At 51.0% G+C, this 22,696-nt stretch overlaps 1 protein-coding gene across 1 annotated transcript; it reads right to left on the bottom strand.

The window, feature by feature from the left end:
- Positions 1-1,177: 1,177 nt before the first annotated feature.
- Positions 1,178-21,188, bottom strand: LOC103191497. The gene is made up of 5 exons (XM_042345513.1): positions 11,780-21,188; positions 8,536-10,207; positions 6,409-6,647; positions 3,843-6,297; positions 1,178-3,755 (listed from the first exon to the last, which is right to left on the bottom strand). The coding sequence occupies exons 1-5, from the start codon at positions 21,123-21,125 to the stop codon at positions 1,178-1,180; spliced, it is 16,290 nt and encodes a 5,429-aa protein (XP_042201447.1). The 5' UTR covers positions 21,126-21,188.
- Positions 21,189-22,696: the final 1,508 nt, after the last annotated feature.

Here is a 22,696-nt window from a genome sequence, read left to right as displayed (position 1 = left end):
AGAGGACATAGATTTAAGATAATTGGCTAAAGAACCAGAGGGGAGACCAGACGAGATTTTTTTTTTTTTTACCCGGAGAGTTGTTACTGTCTGGAAAGTATTGCCTGAAAGGGTGGTGGAAGCAGATTCGATGGTAGCTTTGCAAAGGGTAAGAATGGGGGACTGGGACCAGTTAAGGTAAGAGTGGGGGAGTGGGACTAGTTGGGGTAAGTGGGAGTGTGGCTAATTGGGGAAAGAGCAGGAGTGTGGGACTAGTTGGGGGTAAGAGACTGGGACTAGTTGGTGCCTCTTTCAAAGAGTTGGCGCAGGCACGATGGGCCGAATGGCCTCCTTCTGTGCTGTAAGATTCTGTGATATGATTCTATTCTAGATTCTTGTTCCCCAAGGAATGAACTAGGGTTTGGATCAGTTTTGCCTCGGGCAAGGTCAGCTTAGACGCTATGATTCCAAGTCCGTGATGTGTTTGGGGCTTGAACCCACAACCTTCTGACTCAGGTGAGAGCGCTACCATCTCGCCAGGCTGACACACACACACAGACACACACACACTTGACATCTATTCCTTTGCTTTGTATTGGAGTTTGGTAGTGTATTGGTTAGCACGCTCGCCTTGCAAGCGAGAGGACCCGGGTTCGATTCCCAGCCGGGCGGGGCGAAATGTTAGCCAAGTTTCCTTCTCCGCACACGCACACACACACACCTCTTTACCAGCAGTAAGTAGGAACCCGCTTGTTAGTCGATTGGCCGATTGCGTTTCCCGTTTCCTTCAAAAAAAAGAATAATTTGGTCACTCAATCCACGACTATTTGTGAGACATTGCTGTGCAATTGGCTGCCGTGTTTCGCCCACAATCTACACACAGTCACTACGCTTTGCAGTATATCCATGTGAAGTGCTTTTGAGACGTCTCAACGCGATAAGGCACTCTATCTAATGCAAGAATTATTAACAAAAATGGAGAGAGGGACCCCAAGTATTGGTGCATTTGTATGTGGCTTATGTTTTGATGTTTATTGCACATTGAAGGACACCAGTCAAAGGTCCATCTGCCTACCTGCCCAGTACTGAATTCTTAACAAACCTTGGAGGGGAGGGAGGCATTGGTCAGTTGGTTCAAGGCTTCTGGGAAAAAAACTCATCTCTCAGTAAAACTCATCCCTACGTTTTCTCTTTCTTCTCATTGTTTCTCCCGAACCGAGCTCCTGGCCCGGTCTATACTCTGGGTCCTCCAGGTCCAGGTGTACTCTCGGAACGCTTGGCAGAAAGCCGGGTTCCTCATGGCATCTCGGAACTTGTTCTCGTAGTACAGTCGGTTTTTCAGTGCATTCCTCTCGTACTCCCCCGTAGCCTCCCTGACCTGAGCTCGGATCTGCTGCGCATCCGGTCTGCCTGCCCGGCCTGCGGTCTTGTTGGCGTCCTGGAGCAGGGCTCTGTTGAAGTTCTTGACTCTGGGCGGGCCTGCGGTCACCACAGGAAGTCTCTGTGGTCTGAGCACCGGTTTGACTTCCTTCTTGCGTTCCTCCAACTTGAGGATGGTCTTCTTCAGGGATTCCGCCTTTGAGACCTTTGCCGGGGGCACCACCTTCACTGGCTCCACGATCACTGGTTCCTCTTCTAGCTCCTCCTCTGTCTCTGGTTCCTCCTCTTCCACTTTCGCTTCCTCTTCCTCTAGCTCAATTTCCTCCTCTGGCTCTGGTTCCTCCTCTGGTTCGGGCTCAGGTTCAGGTTCAGGTTCTGGTTCTGGTTCCGGTTCCGGCTCCGGCTCCGGTTCCGGAGTCTTTCTCACTGGAGTTTTGGGCGGCGTTTTCACTGCTGGTTTCTTGACAGGTGGGGGCTTTTTCACTGGCACCTTCGCCACAGATGGTTTCTTGACTAGGGGTTTTTTGACGGGTGGTTTGGACACTGGTTTGGCCGGGGGCTTGGCTGGGGGCTTGGCCGGGACGGGGGCTTTTACCGGGGGTTTGGACGCCACTGGCTTCTTGACCGGCGGAGGTTCCTTCACTGCGGATTTGCTTTCTTTTACCACTGGTTTGGCCTCTGGCTCCTCTGGTTCCACTGTTTTCTCTGGCTCTGGTTCAGATGGCTCTGGTTCAGATTCCTCTGGTTCCTCTATCTCCTCTGGCTCAGGTTCCTCTGGCTCCACTGTTTCAGGTTGCTCTGGCTCTGGTTCCTCTGTCTCTGGTTCCAATGGCTCCTCTGGCACCACTGGCTTCTCTGGTTCAGGCTCCGTTGGCTCTGGTTCCTGCTCAGGCTCCTCCTCTGGCTCCTGCTCTGGTTCCTGTGGCTCCTTCTCGAGTTCCTCTGGCTCCTCCTCTTCCGCTCCTTCCTCTTCGGCTGACAACGGCCTGCGTTCCTCGGAGACGACGCGTGAGACACTGGACCCTCGGGATTCCCCTGTGATCTCGGGATATATGGGGATGGGCTCCTCAAACTTGTCCCGGTAATAGCCGGTCACCGTCTTTTTCAACCTGTCATTGATGACGGGAGCTTCAACCAACCTGAGGAGTATCTCAAAAGGCACCACCTCCGGGGAGAGGTAGGGGTCTACGACCTCGCAGGGAGGACTCAGGTACTGGCCAAACTTGGACGTGTCCGTTATGATCTTCAGGAAGTCCTGGAAGTCCACCTCCTTACCCCCATTCACGGTGGCGCATTTCACGTCATTGGGAACCAGAGGGTTTTTCAGGCAGATGTCCAGCTTGGTCATGTTGCTCAGCAGACTGGCCACGTCGATACGGTCATTGCTGTTTCTCACCAGCATTTGGAAGAATTCCCGGAAGGCCGTCACCTCTTCCGCCGTGGGGGGTAGCTCCCGGTATTGCTCCTCAGGCTCCAGGATATCCACGAACTGTATCAGACTCAAGACGGGGATTCCCAGGAAGGTATTGTCAGCCTTGCTGCAAACCTTGTCCTCCTTCTTAGTCTTCAGCTTGGCGCCTTTCTTCTTCCGAAAGAAGTACTTGATGATTTTGATGGTGGAGTCTTCGGAGATGATTTGGTTCTTCATGACTTTGGTCAACATCTGAAAGAAGATTGTGTCGTCCACGTACCCCTTGTGCACCACCAGAAACTGGGAGACGTCGGGCAGCTCCTTGAAGAACTGGAAGAAGAGTTTGGTGTCGGTCATGACTGTCAGGAAGTCCGAGAAATCCACTTTGCCATCCCCATTCACGTCAAAGCTCTTGAAGGCTCTTCCCGCTTTGGAATCGCTCATCTTCACCCCCACGCTGGCCAGAATGACCTTGAACTTGTCCAAGTCGATGGCGTCTCCCGATCGTTTCAGAAACATGTCGAAGAGTTCGCGGAACGCCTCCAGCTGTTTCCTGGTCACCGCAGGTTTCTCTTGGCTCGAGGTCGTGAGATCGCCGTCTCTGAACGGCATTTGAGACAGCAAGGCCTCCGTGTCCAAATCGCCACTCTCTTCCACGAACCTCCCCATCTTCTCGATCATCTTCTCCACCATCTTCTCCCCTTCCTCCACCACCAGCTCCACCATTTTCTCAATCTTCTGCTCTACCATGTTTTCCATCTTGCCGGCATCTTCCATCATCTGCTCGATCTTCTCTACCACATTGTCTACGACCCTGCCCACCACCTTCACCACTTTGCCCTTGTCCTCCACGCGGTCCTGCTCTACCTGAAGCAACTTCTCAATTGCTTTCTCCATGACCTTGTCCACTACCTTCTCCACTACCTTCACCACCACCTTGACCACATACTCCACCTGATCCATGCGCTCACTCTTTAACCCTTCCCTGGGACATCCTTCCTCGTCCTCATCTTCCTCTTCTTCCTCTTCCTCTTCCTCTTCATCCTCTATCTCCTCCTCCTCTCCACCCCCCTCTCTTCTATCTTCCTCTCTCCCTGTTGGTTGCTCTTCGAGCTCCAGATCACAAACATCTGGTGCTCTGGACTCTGGCTCTGTTGTTGCCGCCACTTCCTTCTGCCCCTCGGCCTCCAACTCAGACAATTCCTCCTCCAAGGGTTTTGCCTCCATCTCTTCCTCCTTCACTTCCTTCTTTCCCTCTTCTTCCAATTCACACAGTTCCTCCTCCGATGGCTTTGACACAACCTTTTCCTCCTTTACCTCTTCCTCCAACTCACACAATTCCTCCTGCGAGGGTTTTGCCTCCAACACTTCCTCCTTCACTTCTTCCTTCTTTACCTCTTCTTCCAATTCACACAGTTCCTCCTCCAATGGCTCTGACACAACCTTTTCCTCCTTTACCTCATCTTCCAACTCACATAATTCCTCCTCCGATCGCTTTGGTACAATCTTTTCCTCTTTCTCTGCTTCCTCCTTTACCTCATCTTCCAACTCACACAGTTCCTCCTCCGATGTCTTTGACACAACCTCTTCCTCCTTTCCCTCTTCCAACTCACATATTTCCTCTTCTGTCGACTCTTCTTGCTCCAGCTCACATGCTTCATCCTCTGTTTCCCCTTCCCCCTCCCTCACTTCCTGCTCCTCCAACTCACACAGCTCCTCGGAGGATCTGGTCTCCGGCTCCTCATCCTCCAACTCACACAGCCCATCCGAGGACCTGGTGGCTTCCTCCTCCTCCTCCAGCTCACACAGTTCATCTGTCGTCTCTTCTGGTTCCTCGTCTTCCAACTGGCGTTCTTCCCCCTCTTCCTCCTCTTGTACCGCACCCTCCTCTTCCTCCAACTCGCACATTTCCTCCTCAGCCTCTGCTGGTTTCACTTCCACCTGCTCTTCCTCCTCCAACTCGCACACTTCCTCTTCAGGTCCCGGTTCTTCCGCTTTCACTTCCTCTTCCTCCAGTTCGCATATTTCCTCCTCAAGTTCAGGCTCTTCTTCCTCCAACTCACACACTTCCTCTTCCTCTACTTCTTTCACTTCCTCCTCAGATCCTGGCTCTGCTGTTTTCACTTCATCCTGCTCTACTTGTTCTTTCACTTCCTCTTCCTCCAGTTCGTATATTTCCTCCTCGGGTTCTGGTTCTTCTTCCTCCAGCTCACACACCTCCTCTTCCTCTACTTCTTTTACTTCCTCTTCCTCCAGCTCACACACTTCCTCTTCCTCTACCTCTTTCACCTCCTCCTCCTCCAACTCACACACTTCCTCCTCTGGCTCGGGTCCTGCCTCTACCTCTCTCACCTCCTCTTCCTCCAACTCGCATATTTCCTCCTCAGGTTCTGGCTCTGCTTCTTCCTCTTCCTCCAACTCACACACTTCTTCTTGTGCTTCTACCTCTTTCACCTCTTCTTCTATCTCATGCTCTTCCTCTTCTTGTGCATCTACCTCTCTCACCTCCTCTTCCTCTAACTCACACACTTCCTCCTCTGGTTCTGCTTCTGTCTTGGGTGATTCCACTCCCTCTTCCTCCAACTCACACACTTCCTCCTCTGGTTCTGCTTCTGTCTTGGGTGATTCTACTCCCTCTTCCTCCAACTCACACACTTCCTCCTCTGGTTCTGCTTCTGTCTTGGGTGATTCTACTCCCTCTTCCTCCAACTCACCCTCTTCCTCCTCTGGTTCTGCTTCTGGCTTGGGTGATTCCACTCCCTCTTCCTCCAACTCACCCTCTTCCTCCTCTGGTTCTGCTTCTGGCTTGGGTGATTCCACTCCCTCTTCCTCCAACTCACACACTTCCTCCTCTGGTTCTGCTTCTGGCTTGGGTGATTCTACTCCCTCTTCCTCCAACTCACACACTTCCTCCTCTGGTTCTGCTTCTGGCTTGGGTGATTCTACTCCCTCTTCCTCCAACTCACACACTTCCTCCTCTGGTTCAGCTTCTGGCTTGGGTAATTCCACTCTCTCTTCCTCCAACTCACACACTTCCTCCTCTGGTTCAGCTTCTGGCTTGGGTAATTCCACTCTCTCTTCCTCCAACTCACACACTTCCTCCTCTGGTTCAGCTTCTGGCTTGGGTAATTCCACTCTCTCTTCCTCCAAGTCACACACTTCCTCCTCTGGTTCAGATTCTGCTGATTTCAGTTCCTGCTCTACTTCTACCTCTCCCACTTCCTCCTCTAATTTGCACACTTCCTCCTCGGATTCTGCTTCTGGCTCGGGTGATTTTACTTCCTCCTCCTCCTCCAATTTACACACTTCCTCCTCAGGTTCTACCTCCTGCTCTACTTCCTCTTTCACTTCTTGCTCTTTCTCGAACTCACACACTTCCTCTTCAGGTTCTACAGCTTTCACTTCCTGTTCCTCCAACTCACACACTTCCTCCTCGGGCTCATCTACCTTCACTTCCTCCTGCTCTTCTTTCTCCAACTCGTACACTTGCTTCCCCTCAATATCCAAATCGCACACCTCATCTGACGCTTTGGGCGTCAACGGTTCCTCCATAATTTCCTCCACCTCTGTCGCCTCTCCCTCCATCTCTTCTTCCTCTACTCTCTCTGTCTCTTCCCTCCATCCTTCCTCCAGAGGACATGTGTCCATGGATTCCATCTCCGGCTCTTCCTCATTCACATTGTAGGCTTCCTGGCTTGCCTTCTTTGCTCCTCCTCCTCTTCTTGATCCTCCAGCCTCTACTTCTCTGGACTCCTTTGTGAGTGACTCTTTCTCCAATTGCTCCTTGAACTCTTTCTTCTCATCGCCTTGCCCAACAATCCTCCCCTCATCATCTCGGCTCAGTTCCTCCTCCATCTCACCTTCTTCTTTCCTCTGTCTTTCATAAGAGATGAACTAAAATACTTTTTGGGGCGAGCGCTTCACAAAAGATAAAACAAATTTGGGCGATGTGGCCTTATCTTATGATGTAACTTTAGCTTTTTTGGGGGGGGTTTGGGGGTCTTGAAGTCTCCTTACAGCTGCTCCAATTCAACCGACTGACATTTTAGCCGTAACTACACTAAAACAGTTCTCAGTTCTGTCTATTTTCCTTGAAAGCAGCCAAGTCAATGCAGCTCACTGCTCTCCTCGTTGGGCAAGTTTCTATGTTCCACTTACTTCCATGAGGGGCTTTTCTTTGAGGGGAGGGGGTGAGGGATTGGTTCATGTCCTTTATAATGAAGGATTAGCATTTATTTTACATCTCGTCAGATATTTTTATGATGTGGTGGGGGATGTTTTGTGACATCGTGTCAATGATGAGTTGTCACTTCAAGGGCATCAGCACATTATGTCATAATTTTGTGACCTACCATAACTCCCGCTCCACCGCCCCCTCCACCCCCCCCCCACCCACACCCCCCGCCCGTAATAATAATCCTTGCATTTGATACAGGGCCTTATCACTTCTTCGAGACGTCTCAAAGTGCTTCACGGAATATACTGTAAAGGGTAGTGACTGTGGGTTTTGTGGGCAAAAGCCAGCAGCCAATTGCACACAGAGGTTTCCCACGCATTGAATGACCGCATTTTTTTAAAAAAGGATTATTAGCCCCGGAAAGCGATCCACCAATCGACTAACAAGCGGGTTCCTACTCACTGCTTGATAAATAGAGGTGCGTGTGTGTATGTGGGGAGCTGAACTGGCTCCAAGGTGACATGTTTGGCAATGGAATGCTGGAATCGAGCCCCCTCTCTCTGTGACGGTCTCTAGGTCCAGTTCCTGAGGCAGGAGAGGCCACAGTATTCCAGGGCACCCACTGCTAATGACAGCCGAGCCTGGCTCATCGGCAGGACCTGGAAGGGCCGGCCAGTCACTGGGGGGCAGGCAACAGGGAGGGTGGTCCTAGCTGGACAAGCTTGGCAGGCAGCGCTCTCAATGGCAAGTTGTGCGGTTTTAGCAGATTAGACTCCAGCAGTTATCCCAATGCACACTGGGGTCCCCCAAGCCTTGGCTCTTGCCAACCTGCACCAAATACTTTCCAGAATTGGGCAAGCAGGTTGCAACCCTCCAGGGAGAGTGTGTGCAGTCCGTTCCAACGATCTATATCCAGAATCTCCTTTCTCCTGAGGTGGGAATAATGATAATAATAATAATAATAATCCTTGCATTTGATATAGCGTCTTACCACGTCGTCGAAATATCTTAAAAGCGCTTCACAGAATACACTGTAAAGTGAATTGACTGTAAATTTTGTGGGGTAAATGTGGCAGCCAATTGAGCACAGCAGTGTCCCACAAACCGTTGTGGATTGAGTGACCAAATTATTATATATCTATTTTTGAAGGGATTATTACCCCTAGAAAAGCAATCTGCCAATCGACTAACAAGCGGTTCCTACTTACTGCTTGGTAAACAGAGTGGGGTTTGTGTGTGTGCGTGTGTGTGTGTGTGGAGTAAGGATACTTGCCTAACATTTTGCCCTGACCCTACCCAACCGGGAATCGAACCCAGGTCCTCTTGCTCACTTGCGAGGTGAGTGCTCTAACCCAATGCGCTACAGGGACTCCACAAACATATGTTCAAGATGCCAATTTATTCTGCATTAAGAGAGTCACGAAAGCATTGATTATCCTTAGCATAGTTTTGAAGTAAAACAAGAGCGAGCCACCCCTTCACGTGGCCTCCACTCCCTCCTCCCTCTGCCCCCCCCCCCCCCTCCGCCTCCAGGACCCAACTCACTAAGCGTCAGCCCCACCAAAAAAAAACACGTCATGTCATTTACGGGGGACCTCCCTCCACATCTGCCCGATTTCTCCACGTCCAAGAGTAAGCGTTGAAAGCTTCTTTGAAAGCTGGGTTCTGCAGAGCCACAGCGAATCGCTTCTCCAGATCGTTCCGTTTGCGATTCCCCTGTTCCTTATGGTGCTTCCTGCCGGCATTGGCCGTGGTTATTTTTCCATGGTCTTGCACTGCGACACTCCTTGGGATTTGGGTCGTGTTCCTGGAGGTGGGTCTGGGGGCAGTGGAGGGAGGGGTGGCGCGGGGCTTGTCAAGATTTCCCTTCTGCTGCTGATGGGCCGAGTGAGGTTTCTCTGGGGGTTCCTTATCCACGTTCCAGTTGTGCTGGAACTTACTGCGGTAGTAGACGGTGATGATGCCCTTGGTCTTCGCAGTGAGGATGGTCGAATCTACAAGACGGGTGATAGCCTCAAACAGTACTACATCGCTGTCCACTTCGCCCTTGCACTCCTTGTAGACCGGAGCCAAGTACTGCCTGAAAGTAGCTGTGTCCGTCATGATGGTCAGGAAGTCCTGGAAGCCTACCGGGCGGCCCTGGTTGACCCCGTTGACCTTGACATCATTGGGCACGAGGGGGTTCTTCAGGTAGATCTGCACCTGCTTCATCATGTCCAGGAGATAGTCCACCCCTACACTGTCCTCACCCGTCCTGTTAAAGATCTCAAAGACATCTCGGAATGCTGCAACCTGCTCCTCGGTCAAATCCACCTCCTTGTAATCCGCGTCCGGCTGCAGGATGTCCACGTAGTTGACCAGGTTATAGACGGTCTGTCCCAGGAAGGTAGGGAGGTTCTTGACCCCCTCGTCCTTGGTCAATAGCTTGGCTCCTTTCTTCTTCAGGTAGTAATACTTGATGATCTTCCTGACGGAGTCTTCAGAGAGCAGTTGAAACTCGATGAACTTGGACAGGAGCTCGAAGAAGATGGTGTTGTCCACGAAGCCCTTGTGGAGTCCCGTGCCCTCACAGCGGTCCGGCAAATCGCCGAAGAACTTGAAGAAGAGTTTGGTGTTGGTCAGCAGGTTGAGGAAGTCCTCAAAATCCGCCCGGCTGTCCTTATTACTGTCCAGGACCTCCAGCGCTCGGTGAATCTTCTCGTCCCTCAGCCTGGCACCCACGGAGGTCAATACAAACTGGAGGCTGACAAAATCTATAAAATCTTCCTCCTTTCTGGTAAACTCTTTAAAAATCTCGTAAAATGCATCTTTCTGGTTCTGGGTGAGCGGGGGCTCCTCGTACTCCTCCTCCTCCTCTGCTTGGTCTTCGCTGGACGAGTACATCTCACACACAGATTCCTGGTCAGACTGGCTCCCGACCGTGTCCCCATGACCCAAGTGGATCTGGTCCACTGCGTTGCCCTCCAGCTTCTTCTCCACTTTCTCCATCATCTTCTCCACCATGTTGGCCACCTCCACCACCACCTTGTCCACCATCTCGCCCACCCTGTTGCCCATGGCGTTCTCCATGGTCTGAGCCTCCACGATTAGGTTGTGAGCCGTCTCAGACATTGTCTCCGCCACTGTGGCCGACACCCGGTCCCTGTTCTCTATCCTCCACTTCTCTGTCATGCGATCCATCACCTTGTCCATCATCCGATCGATCACCTTATCCACAACCTTCTCCATTATCTTCCCGATCCCCTTGACCACGTCGCCTTCTGAACATTGTTGGGTCTCCACTTTCATTGTCGAAGCTGTGGTCATCTTGAAATTGACTTGCCTTCTTCTGCTTTTCCCCCTCCTCTTAATTTATATTAAAAAAAAGGTTCCCCTTACGTTTACTCCTTTGATGCTCTCTCTCGCTGTCGCTCGCGCTCTCTATACAATGGAGTATCTGGTCTCCTTCCAAGACCAGACATCAAAGACTGTTTACCAGGAGCCTGGGTGGGTGGGTGGGTGGGTGGGGGTGAGAGGGGAGGGTGGGGGTGAGGGTGGAGGGGAGACAAGGAACAAGAGGGGTTGCTCCCTACGTCAACCACCTCTCTCGGTGTCCCGCTATCCTGGCTCACACTTCATTCAGAGTGTCTTGTCTGTCTGTCTCAGGCAGCTGGTTGCGATATCCTTTCAAAGGTGACACCCCCACAGACACACACACCCACCCACACACACACCCACACACACAAAAATATATAACAAAAAGTCCCTTCAGTTCTGTCGCATGTCCCCCAGGGGGAAAAGTAGCCTCAACCTCACCGTTGCAGAACTGGTCTGTGTCTCTTCTCTTCTCAAACACATGAGGATGCTTTTTTTTTTGGAGGGTGGGGAGGGGGGGGAATTAAGAGTTACTTAACTCTACAGCTAAGGTTTGGCAATTAATTGCAGGCTGTGAAAATTCAAATGGCATTTGTGTGACTGCTATGAGGTGTCAATGTTTATGACCTCATCCTACTAACCCTGACCTATCACTTTGCTGCTTGCCCCAGTTACAAACGGGGACATTGAGTATAAAAATATAGGCTGTAGAAAAATTGGGATTAATAATAATAATGCTTGCATTTGATACAGCGCCTCATGACATCGTCATGACACCTCAAAGTGCTTCACAGGATTTCAGTGCCAACTGTATCATGTAGGCAGGCAAACACGGAAGCCGGTTTATCCCACCAACGGCATGAAGTAAGTGACCAATTTTATAATATTAATAATCCTTGTACTTGACGTGGCGCCTTAGCGCATCCTTGAGACGTGTCAAAGAGCTGTATAGGATATATTGCAAAGTGAATTGATTGTATATTTTGTGGGAGAAACACGACAGCCAATTGTCCCACAAACGGTCGTGGATTGAGGCACCAAATTATAATTATTTTTTTAAGGGATCATTATATTACCCCCGGAAAGCAATCCGCCAATCGACTTGCAAACCGGTTCCTACTTACGGCTGGTAAACAGAGGCGTGTGCGTGTGTGTGGAGTAAGTAAATTTGCCTACGGTTCTGCCCTGACTCTCTGGGCCGGCTGGGAATCGAACCCGGGTCCTCTCGCTTGCTTGCAAGGCGAGCGGTCTAACCACTTCGTTACACTACAGGACTCCACATTGTCCTGTGGGTGCAAGTAAGTAAAGCAAGATTTCTCTGGACCCTGAGGTTTTATTGTGATAGGAGAACATCCAAGCAAAGCAATTTCTAATTGCGTACAAAATGATTGGGGTGGCTGACATGAAAGGAAGATGAGAAGACGCCCCAGGAGGTCTCTACTCTGCCCACCCCACCCCGCCCCACGTTGACGCTCAACTTTGTTCTGCTTTCTTCTTGCGCTTTTTGAGGTGCTCCTGACCTTTCTGCCTCTCCGCCTCCTCCATCTTCCAGGTCCAGGAATACTCGTTGAACACAGCGTTGAATCCCGGGTGCCTGAGTGCCTGTCTGAACCTCTTCTCATAGGCAGCCCCTCGCTTGGCTTGCTTCATGCTCCCTACGTGGCTCCTGGAGCTTTTCACCTTGACCGACACCTGACAGCCCACATCGCTCCTCTCCATCTGGTGAGTCTGGGTCCGATCGGGAGTCAGCGAGGAGCTTGTCTGCCCAGGAATGGGTGATGAGGATTCTTCCTCACACACCTCCTTGCTTATGCCCTGCTCTTTGCCCTCTGACATCGCCTCTAACTTGGGCACGCACTTGGGTTGTTCCTCCCTCTTCCTCTTCTCCTCGCTGCTCAGTTTCTCCCTCTCCGCGCCTGCAACTTTCTTCTCCTTGACCCGTGTCTCCTTACCGTTTCCTGTCTCATCTCTCACTGGCTTCTCTCTCACCACCTGCCCGGCTGGTTGAGGAAGGAGGTCTTCATTGGTGGAATACTCATCGCTGGTCAGCAAGTCTTCACTGGTGGTGAACTCCTCGCTGGTGCTCATTTGTGGGGAGAAGCTCTTGTACTGAGCCACTAGCATCTCCTTGAGCTTCTGGTGGTAGAAGTTCATGATCACATCGCCCACTCTGGCAGTTTGGGAGAGGAGGTGGACATGTTTGGAGATGGCATCGAATAGGACCATCTCTGGGGTAAGAGTCCTGGTTTGAGAGAGGTCCTCGCGCTCCTGAGCCAGAAACTGGGCGAAGGTGGTCGTGTCGGACATGATAGTGAGGAAGTCTCGGAAGGTCACATTTCTACCCCGGTTGATGGGCGAGAATTGAATGGGGATGGGGATCAATTGGTTCCTCACGTAGATATTCAAGGATGTCATGATATTCAGTAGGGAATAGTGATCGATGCTGTCTTGATAGTTGCGGTCAAACAGCTCGAAGAATTCCCGGAAAGCGTAGAACTGTTCCTCGTTCAGAAGAGACTCCATGTAGTCCTCCTCGGGCTCCAATATGTCGATGTAATGGACCAGCCGATGGAGGTTGATGCCCATGAAGTTGGACGGCATCAACATCTCACCATTGTCTTGTTTGTCCCTCTTGCTCTTGATGTTGGCACCTTTCTTCTTAGCGAAGTAGTACTGGACGATGAGCCTAGTGGACTCCACTGAAAGCTCCTCCAGCTTCAAGACCTCGGCCAGGATCTTGTAGAAGACCGTGTTGGTGACGATTCCCTTCTGAAGTGTGGACGTCTCACAGCTGTCAGGAAGCTGGGAGAAATATTGCAGGAACCGGCTTCCATCTGTCACAAATTCCAGGAAATCTTCGAAGCCCACCTGCCCGTCTCTGTCCAGATCCAGGGTCTGGGCCAACTCGGCCAGCTTGTCCTCGGACAGCTTAATGCCCACAGCCTGCAGCCCCAGCGACAGGTCAAAGCGGGTCAGGCCGTCGGTGTGAGCCACGGAAAACAGGTTGAAAAGTTCCTTAAAGGCCTCTCGCTGGTGTTTGGTCAGGGAAGCCCCCTTCTTCTGGATCTCGGACAAGCCCTCTTGTTTGGCTTCTTCTGAAACGGAGGCCACGGGCTCACAGAACTCATCCATTTTGGGACCAATTCCCAACCCGTCATCGCCACCTCTGGTCTTGTCCACCGCCTTCTTGTCTTTGCCTTTGCCTTTGCGGTCCTTCTCTGTTATCTTCTCCATGAACTTGTCTACCACCTTGTCCATGACGTTGATGACCAGGGTCACCACCCTGTCCACTTTGCTCTCCTCCCTTCTCTTCCTCTCTTCCTCCGCCCGTCTCTTCTTCCTGTCCTCCACCTTCCTCTTCCTCTCCTGATCCTCTCTCTTTCTCCTGACTGCATCGTCCATTCTCCCACTCTCCTTCACTTCCCATTGCCTCACCTCCTCGTCCTCCAGCCTCTTCCTTTCCTCATCCTCCCGTCGCCTCCTCTCTTCCTCCTCCCACTTCTGCCTCTCCTCCTCCAGTATCTTCCGCCTATCCTCTTCCTCTTTCTTCTTCCTCTCCTTCTCCTGCCGTTTCCTTCGCTCTTTATCATCCCTTTTCTTCTTCTCATCCTCCTCCAGCTTCTTCCTCAGCTCCTCTTCCCACACCTTGCGCTGTTCCATCAATTTGATTTGCTCCTCAATCTTCGTCTTCTTTTCCTCAATCCTCTTCTCTTCCTCGATTCTCTTCCTCCTCGTCTCCTCCTTCTTCCTCTTCTTCTCCTCCTTCTTCATCCTCTCCTCATCCTCCAGTCTTCTCCTCTCCTCCCCTTCTCTTTTCTTTTTGACCTCCTCCTCCCTGATCCTCAGCTGCTCTTCCCTGTTCTTTATTTCCTCCTCTTTCTTCAAGATCTCCGCCACTTTCTTCTTCCTCTCTTCCTCCTCCAGTATACTCTTTCTCCTTTCCTTGCGTAGCTTCCTCCCCTCCTCCTCCTCGTCCTCCTGTTCCATTCTTTTCTTCCTCCCTCGCTCTGATTTCCTCCACTCGTCCTCGTCCACTTCACTCCCCCTCCTCCCTTCGGCTGTCCTCTCCTTTTCCCTCATCTTACCCTGCATTTTCTCGCACCTCTCTTCCTCTCTTTTCCTTCTACTTTCCTCTTTCTTCCTCCTCTTTGTTTGCTCCTTTCTCTTCCTCCTTTCTTCCTCTCTCTCCTCATTCCTCTTCCTGTCTTCCTCTTCATCCAGCAATTTCCTTCTCTCCATCTCTTCCACCCTCTTCCTCTCTTTTTCTATCCCCTTCTCCTGACGTTTCACACCTTCATCATCAGATTCCAGTGAACACACTTCTCCTTCTCCTTCTCCCCCTTTCCCCAACTCCTTGTCAGAATGGAGCGATTTCACTTCTGTCTCTTCCGCTTCCTTCTCTTTACTCTTCTTCGCTCGCAGTTCTTCAGTAGATCCCAACGAGCACACCTCACCTTCCTCCATATTTATCTCGCTCTCCTCAATGCTCCTTCTCACCGCCTCGTGAGGTTCAGTGATCTCCCCACTCAGCTCCTTGCCCGTGTCCAACTCACACATCTCCTCTTCGTCCAGGGTTTGCTTTCCTGTTAGGGGCATCGCACCTTCCACTTCTGCCTTAACACCTTCCATATCGGAAGGCAGGGAACTCTCTTCAACCCCTGATTTTTCCGGCTTCATCCCCTCCTGATCATCCTCCAGCAAACACACCTCCTCTTCCTCCTTTCCAGCTGCTGCAGCCATGGTCTCCTCTTTCTCCTTCCTCTTTCTCTCTTCCTCCCGCCTCTTTTCCTTATTCTTCTCATTCTCCTCCTCCTCCCCCGGCTCCAGTTCACATACTTCATCCTCCGCCAGCCCCTTCCTCTCCTCTTCCTCCTTCCGCTTCCTCTCTTCCTCCTCATCCTCTTTTTTCTTCTTTGTTTCTTCCTCTTTCCTCTTCCTCTCTTCCTCTTTTGCTTTGGCTTCCTGGTCCTCCTTGTCCTTTTCCTCACCAGGTTCCCGTAGACACATCTCATCTTCTTCCTCTTTCTCCTTTCCCTTCCTCTCCTCTTCCTCTGTTTTCTTCCTCTCTTCCACCTCCTTTGATTTCTCGTCCTCTTCCTGATTGGGAGATAATAAGCTTGTCTCCTCCTCCCCCTCCCCCTTCCACTCGGGCACCGATGCTTTCTCTGACACTCTCTCCCCATCTTCCTCTCTATCTTTGACCTGGTCCTCTTCGGGTGACTCCAGTTCACACGTCTCATCCGCCTCCTCTGTTGCCGGGTTATACGCCTCTTCCTGTTTTGCCCCCTCACCTTCCTCTTCCAATTCACACACCTCCTCTTCCTCCTCGGCTGTGGCTTTCTCCTCCCGTCTCTTCATCATCTCCTCCTCCTCAGCCTTTACCTCTTCTTCTTCCAACTCACACACCTCTACGTCGTCCGCTGCCTCCTTCCTCACTTCCTCGCTCTCCTTCAGCCTCTCTTTGCTGTCTCCCTCCATTGGTTGCATCTTCTCCTCCTGCTCCTCCTTCCTCTTCCTCGCTGCCTCTTTGGTCTTGGCCTTGCCATCATCACCCTCTTCCTTGTCAAGAGAGCAGCTGACCTCATCCTCCTCTGATGTTGGTTGTTGCTCCATCTTCTTCCTTATCTCTTCCTTGCTCTCTGTCGTCTCCTCATCCTCTCCCTCGGAGGATTGGATCAGACACACGGCCTCCTCTTCTCCCTTTCCCTTGCTGTCCTCTTCCTCCTCTCCCTTGATCTCCTCTTTCCCCTCTCCCTTGCTCCCGTCGGCCTGTCCCTCCTCACTTTCCAATTCACACACAGCCTCTTCCTCCTCAGACACCTCTCTCTCCACCTGTTTGGATATTTCCTCTCCAGGTGCCTTGTCCTCATCTTCGTCTTCATGTTCCAACTCGCACATTTCATCGTCGCCCTCCGCAGCTTTCTGCTGTCTCTTCCTCTCTTCCTCCATTTTCTTCCTCTCTTCCTCCCGTCTCTTCCTCTCCTCTTCCTCCTCTCTCTTCCTCTCTTCCTCACGCTCCTTTGCCTCTTCATCCTCATCAAGCGTCCATGGGCAAACCTCTGCATCCTCCTCTGATGCCGCACCATCTTCCTCCATCTCCTTCCTTCTTTCAGCTTCCTCCTTTTTCTTCCTCGCTTCTGCTCTCAACTTCGCGACATCTTCATCATCCTTATCCGGCTTCAGTGAGCACACCTCCTCATCCTCCTCCGACTCCGGCTGTTCCTCCATTTTCCTTCTCATCTCTTCTTCACTCTCCTTTTGCTCCTCGTCCTCTTCCTCGTCAGATTGAAGCAAACACACGTCTCCTGTTGTCTTTTCCTCAATCTTCCTCTCCTCTTTCTCCTGTCTCCTCCTCTCTTCCTCACGCTCTTTTTCTTCTTCATCTTCATCTGCTTTCCATGGACAAACCTCCGCATCCTCCTCTGACGCCTCACCATCTTCCTCCATCTGCCTTTTCCTCTTTTCTTCCTCTTCTCTCTTCCTCGCTTCCTCTCTCGCCTTCGCTTGACCTTCTTCAATTCTCAGTGAGCACACCTCCTCATCCTCTTCCGACTCCGGCTGTTCCTCCATCTTCCTTTTCTTTTCTTCCTCACTCTGCTTTGGCTCCTCGTCCTCTTCCTCATCAGATTGAAACAAACACACATCTTCTGTTATCTTTTCCTCAATCTTCCTCTCCTCTTCCTCCTGTCTCATTCTTTCCTTTTCTTCCTGTCTCCTCCTCTCTTCCTCACGCTCTTTTTCTTCTTCATCATCATCAGGATTCCATGGACAGACCACTGCGTCCTCCTCTGATGCCTCATCATCTTCCTCCATCTGCCTTTTCCTCTTTTCTTCCTCTTCTCTCTTCCTCGCTTCCTCTCGCGCCTTCGCTTGACCTTCTTCAACTCTCAGTGAGCACACCTCCTCATCCTCCTCCGACTCCGGCTGTTCCTCCATCTTCCTTCTCTTCTCTTCCTCACTTTCCTTTTGCTCCTCATCCTCTTCCTCATCAGATTGAAGCAAACACACGTCTCCTGTTGTCTTTTCCTCAATCTTCCTCTCTTTCTCCCGTCTCCTCCTCTCCTCTTCCTCTTGTCTCTTCCTCTCTTCCTCACGCTCCTTTTCTTCATCATCATCAGGCTTCCATGGACAGACCTCTGCATCCTCCTCTGATGCTTCACCATCCTCCATCTGCCTCTTCCTCTCATCTTCCTCCTTTTTCTTCCTCGCCTGCGCTTGATCTTCTTCAACTCTCAGTGAGCACACCTCCTCATCCTCCTCCGACTCCGGCTGTTCCTCCATCTTCCTTCTCTTCTCTTCCTCACTTTCCTTTTGCTCCTCATCCTCTTCCTCATCAGATTGAAGCAAACACACGTCTCCTGTTGTCTTTTCCTCAATCTTCCTCTCTTTCTCCCGTCTCCTCCTCTCCTCTTCCTCTTGTCTCTTCCTCTCTTCCTCACGCTCCTTTTCTTCTTCATCATCATCAGGCTTCCATGGACAGACCTCTGCATCCTCCTCTGATGCTTCACCATCCTCCATCTGCCTCTTCCTCTCATCTTCCTCCTTTTTCTTCCTCGCCTGCGCTTGATCTTCTTCAACTCTCAGTGAGCACACCTCCTCATCCTCCTCCGACTCCGGCTGTTCCTCCATCTTCCTTCTCTTCTCTTCCTCACTTTCCTTTTGCTCCTCATCCTCTTCCTCATCAGATTGAAGCAAACACACGTCTCCTGTTGTCTTTTCCTCAATCTTCCTCTCCTTCTCCTGTCTCCTCCTCTCCTCTTCCTCTTGTCTTTTCCTCTCTTCCTCACGCTCTTTTTCTTCATCATCATCTGCTTTCCATGGACAAACCTCCGCATCCTCCTCTGACGCTTCACCATCTTCCTTCATTTGCCTTTTCCTCTTTTCTTCTTCTTCTCTCCTCCTCGCTTCCTCTCTCGCCTTCGCTTGATCTTCTTCATCTCTCAGTGGACACACCTCCTCATCCTCTTCCGACTCCGGCTGTTCCTCCATCTTCCTTCTCTTCTCTTCCGCACTCTCCTTTGGCTCCTCATCCTCTTCCTCATCAGATTGAAGCAAACACACGCCTCCTGTTGTCTCTCCCTCAACCTCTTTCACTTCCTCAATCTCCCTTTCCTTTTCCTCCTGTCTCCTCCTCTCCTCTTCCTCTTGTCTCTTCCTCTCTTCCTCACGCTCCTTTTCTTCTTCGTCTGCATCTGGTTTCATTGGACAAACCTCCGCATCCTCCTCTGATGCCTCACCATCTTCCTCCATTTGCCTCTTCCTCTTTTCTTCCTCTTCTCTCTTCCTCGCTTCCTCTCTCGCCTTTGCTTGATCTTCTTCAACTCTCAGTGAGCACACCTCCTCATCCTCCTCTGACTCCGGCTGTTCCCCCATCTTCCTTCTCTTCTCTTCCTCACTCTCCTTTGGCTGCTCGTCCTCTTCCTCATCAGATTGAAGCAAACACACTTCTCCTGTTGTCTCTCCCTCAACCTCCTTCACTTCTTCAATCTTCCTCTCCTTTTCCTCCTGTCTCCTCCTCTCCTCTTCCTCTTGTCTCTTCCTCTCTTCCTCACGCTCCTTTTCTTCTTCGTCTGCATCTGGTTTCATTGGACAAACCTCCGCATCCTCCTCTGATGCCTCACCATCTTCCTCCAATTGCCTCTTCCTCTTTTCTTCCTCTTCTCTCTTCCTCGCTTCCTCTCTCGCCTTTGCTTGATCTTCTTCAACTCTCAGTGAGCACACCTCCTCATCCTCCTCCGACTCCGGCTGTTCCTCCATCTTCCTTCTCTTCTCATCCTCACTCTCCTTTGGCTGCTCATCCTCTTCCTCATCAGATTGAAGCAAACACACTTCTCCTGTTGTCTTTTCCTCAATCTTCCTCTCCTCTTCCTCCTGTCTCTTCCTCTCCTCTTCCTCTTGTCTCTTCCTCTGTTCCTCACGCTCCTTTTCTTCTTCATCATCATCTGGTTTCAATGGACAGACCTCTGCGTCCTCCTCTGATGCCTCACCATCCTCCATCTCTGCCTTCCTCATATCTTCCTCCTTTTTCTTCCTCGCCTTCGCTTGATCCTCTTCAACTCTCAGTGGACACACCTCCTCATCCTCCTCCGACTCCGGCTGTTCCTCCATCTTCCTTCTCTTCTCTTCCTCACTCTCCTTTGGCTCCTCATCCTCTTCCTCATCAGATTGAAGCAAACACACGCCTCCTGTTGTCTCTTCCTCAATCTCTTTTACCTCCTCAACCTCCTTCACCTCTTCCTCCTGACTCGTCCTCGCTTCGTCATGCTCCTTTTTTTCTTCATCTGCATCTGCTTTCCATGGACAAACCTCTGCATCCTCCTCTGATGCCTCACCATCTTCCTCCATCTCACCCTTCCTCTCATCTTCCTCCATCTGCCTCTTCTTCTCTGCTTCCTCTTCTCTCTTTCTCGCTTCCTCTCTCGCCTTTGCTTGATCTTCTTCAACTCTCAGTGCGCACACCTCCTCATCCTCCTCTGACTCTGGCTGTTCCTCCATTTTCCTTTTCTTCTCTTCCTCACTCTCCTTTGGCTGCTCGTCCTCTTCCTCATCAGATTGAAGCAAACAGACATCGCCTGTTGTTGTTTTCTCAATCTTCTTCTCTTCTTCCTGTCTCCTCCTTTCCTCGTCCTGTCTCTTCCTCTCCTCTTCCTCTTGTCTCCTCCTCTGTTCCTCACGCTCCTTTTCTTCTTCATCATCATCTGGTTTCCATGGACAGACCTCTGCGTCCTCCTCTGATGCCTCACCATCTTCCCCCATCTCTGGCTTTCTCACATCTTCCTCCTTTTTCTTCTTTGCCTTTGCTTGATCCTCTTCAACTCTCAATGCACACACCTCCTCATCCTCCTCCGACTCCGGCTGTTCCTCCATCTTCCTTCTCTTCTCTTCCTCACTTTCTTTTGGCTCCTCATCCTCTTCCTCATCAGATTGAAGCAAACACACGTCTCCTGTTGTCTTTTCCTCAATCTTCCTCTCCTCTTCCTCCGGTCTCTTCCTCTCTTCCTCACGCTCTTTTTCTTCTTCATCATCAGGCATCCATGGACAGATTGCTGCATCCTCCTCTGATGCCTCACCATCTTCCTCCACCTCCCTCTTCCTCACACCTTCCTCCATCTGCCTCCTCTCCTCTTCCTCTTGTCTCTTCCTCGCTTCCTCTCTCACCTTCGTTTGATCCTCTTCAGCTCTCAGTGCGCACACCTCCTCATCCTCCTCTGACTCCGGCTGTTCCTCCATCTTCCTTCTCTTCTCTTCCTCACTCTCCTTTGGCTGCTCATCCTCTTCCTCATCAGATTGAAGCAAACACACGTCCCCCTCTCCCTCAACCTTGTCCTCTTTGCTCTCTCCTTCCTCCTCTTCCTCCTCCACCTCCGCCTCTGCCTCCTTATCAGGCACCAGTAAACATACCTCATCTTCCTCTTCCTCATCATCCTCAGGCTTCTCTTCCTTCTCCGCTTCAGGGTCAGAGAACAAGAAGCAAACTTCTGTGTCCTCCTCTGATGCCTCAGCATCTTCTTCCATCTGCTTCCTCCTCTTCTCTTCCTCTTTCATATCCCTCTCTGCCTCTTCCTTGCTCTCCTTCTTTAACTGCTCCCTTCGCTGCCTCTCTTCTTCTCTTACCTTTGCTTCATCCCACCCTTCCTGGTCCTCCCCAACTCTCTTTTCTGGTCTTTTCTCTTCCTTCTCCTGGCTCCCCCTCTCTCCACTTCCCATCATATCTTTGCTGGTTTGAAGCAAGGGCTGGATGAACTCCTCATCCAACGAATCTTCACTTGCAAACATCTTCTCTTCGTCATCCTGTCTTTTCTTCTTCTCCTCCTCCCCGATCATCCTCTGCTCCTCCTGTCGCTCTTTACTGTCATCATCGGCCTCCTGATCCTCCTTGCCTTGTTTACTCCTCACCTCGTCCTGGTATTTCTCTTTGTACTTCCTGTCCTCCCTCTTCTTCCTCTCATCCCGCTTCTTCTTTTTCTCTTCCTCTTTCTCCTTCCTCCTCTTCTCCAGCTCCTCAATCCTTTTCTCTTCCTCAAACTGTTTCTTCCTCCTCTCCTCTGCCACTTTCCTGATATTTTCTGCTTTGACTTTCTCCATCTCTTCGCTGTTTTCAGGGTCTACCCCGCACACCTCTTCCTCTTCATAATCGCTCTCATAAGTATAGAGATCTTCATTCCTTTTTTTTATCCACTGACGTTCAAGCTTTCTGGCTAAATCCTCCTCCAATTCCTCCTCGTCCTCAACCTCTCCTGTATCTCTCTTGTCTTCACTCTTATCTTCATCCACATAAAAGGGATCATCCTCGATATATTCCATAACAGGACTGTTCTCTCTTTGTAAGTATTTCGCTCTCCTCCCTCTCTCTTGGTCAATTTAGATTGCCTTTGGGTGAATCAGTTTGTGGTAGTTTTTTTTGGGGGTTTCCCTTGAGTTCGAATGTTTGGTATTGGTTCTACTTTCCGTTTGAAAGATACACAGATTGACATACATGCGCTCTTCAAGGTTTCTGAGGTTTAAAATACCTTGTCCTCGGTCCAACTCACTTTTGTTTTCAATCCAGATCTTGACTCTATAAGACCATTAAGGTTTAAACTATTGTTAACTTAGACCTTTTTCCAAGGCAGTTGCTGCCGGTTGGGGGTGGGGTGGGGGGTGGGGGTGACCCGGTCCGTCTTTCCCCTTTACACTCTTATCTACATTTATTGTTGGGCGGAGGAGGAGGGACACTTCATGTACTTTGCTACCAATCTTTTGAATGGCATCTTGCTCAGGTATTACACTGCCCTTTTCAGGTGGACAATGGCCATTGGGTATGTGATGTGTTGAATGTTTGTGAAGTCATCAATTGATGCTGATGATGGGCCTCAGCAATGATCTCACAATGTGGATTGGCACCTGGTGGCGGCTCGGCCCGGCCCGGCCCGGCTCACCGGCAGGACCTGGAAGGGCCGACCAGTCACTGGGGGCGGGGAATCCTCCTCCCGCCTCGGCTCCACGTTAACCCTGCAGCCAAAGCCCTAACGAACGGGTAGGGTGGTCCGAGCTGGACAAGCAGCGGGAAAGCTTGGCCAGATAGCACTCGCCATGGGCAAAATACTGCAGGTGCACAACATCTGGGTCCCAGACACACCTTTTTCTCTCTCTGGTCGACCTGTTTAATTGCAATCCCCTGCCCCCCCCCCACCACCTTTTGTTTTGCATCATTAACATCTCTTTAACCCATCATCCCCTATCCTCTACCCCTATTTTGTCCTTTGTCTTCCTCCCGCCCCCCCCCCCCCCCCACCCAACCCACCACCGTTAGTCCTTAAAAGCCTCTCTCTCCCAATATGCCCAGTTCCGACGAAGGGTCGTGGACCCGAAACGTTGACTCACTTTCCTCTCTCCACAGATGCCGCCTGACCCGC

This window comes from Callorhinchus milii, unplaced genomic scaffold, assembly GCF_018977255.1.
Source record: "Callorhinchus milii isolate IMCB2004 unplaced genomic scaffold, IMCB_Cmil_1.0 Scaffold56, whole genome shotgun sequence".
NCBI classification, from domain to species: Eukaryota; Metazoa; Chordata; class Chondrichthyes; order Chimaeriformes; family Callorhinchidae; genus Callorhinchus; species Callorhinchus milii.
Note: the sequence above shows the minus strand (reverse complement) of the source record. Positions and strands in the feature narration are given on the sequence as shown.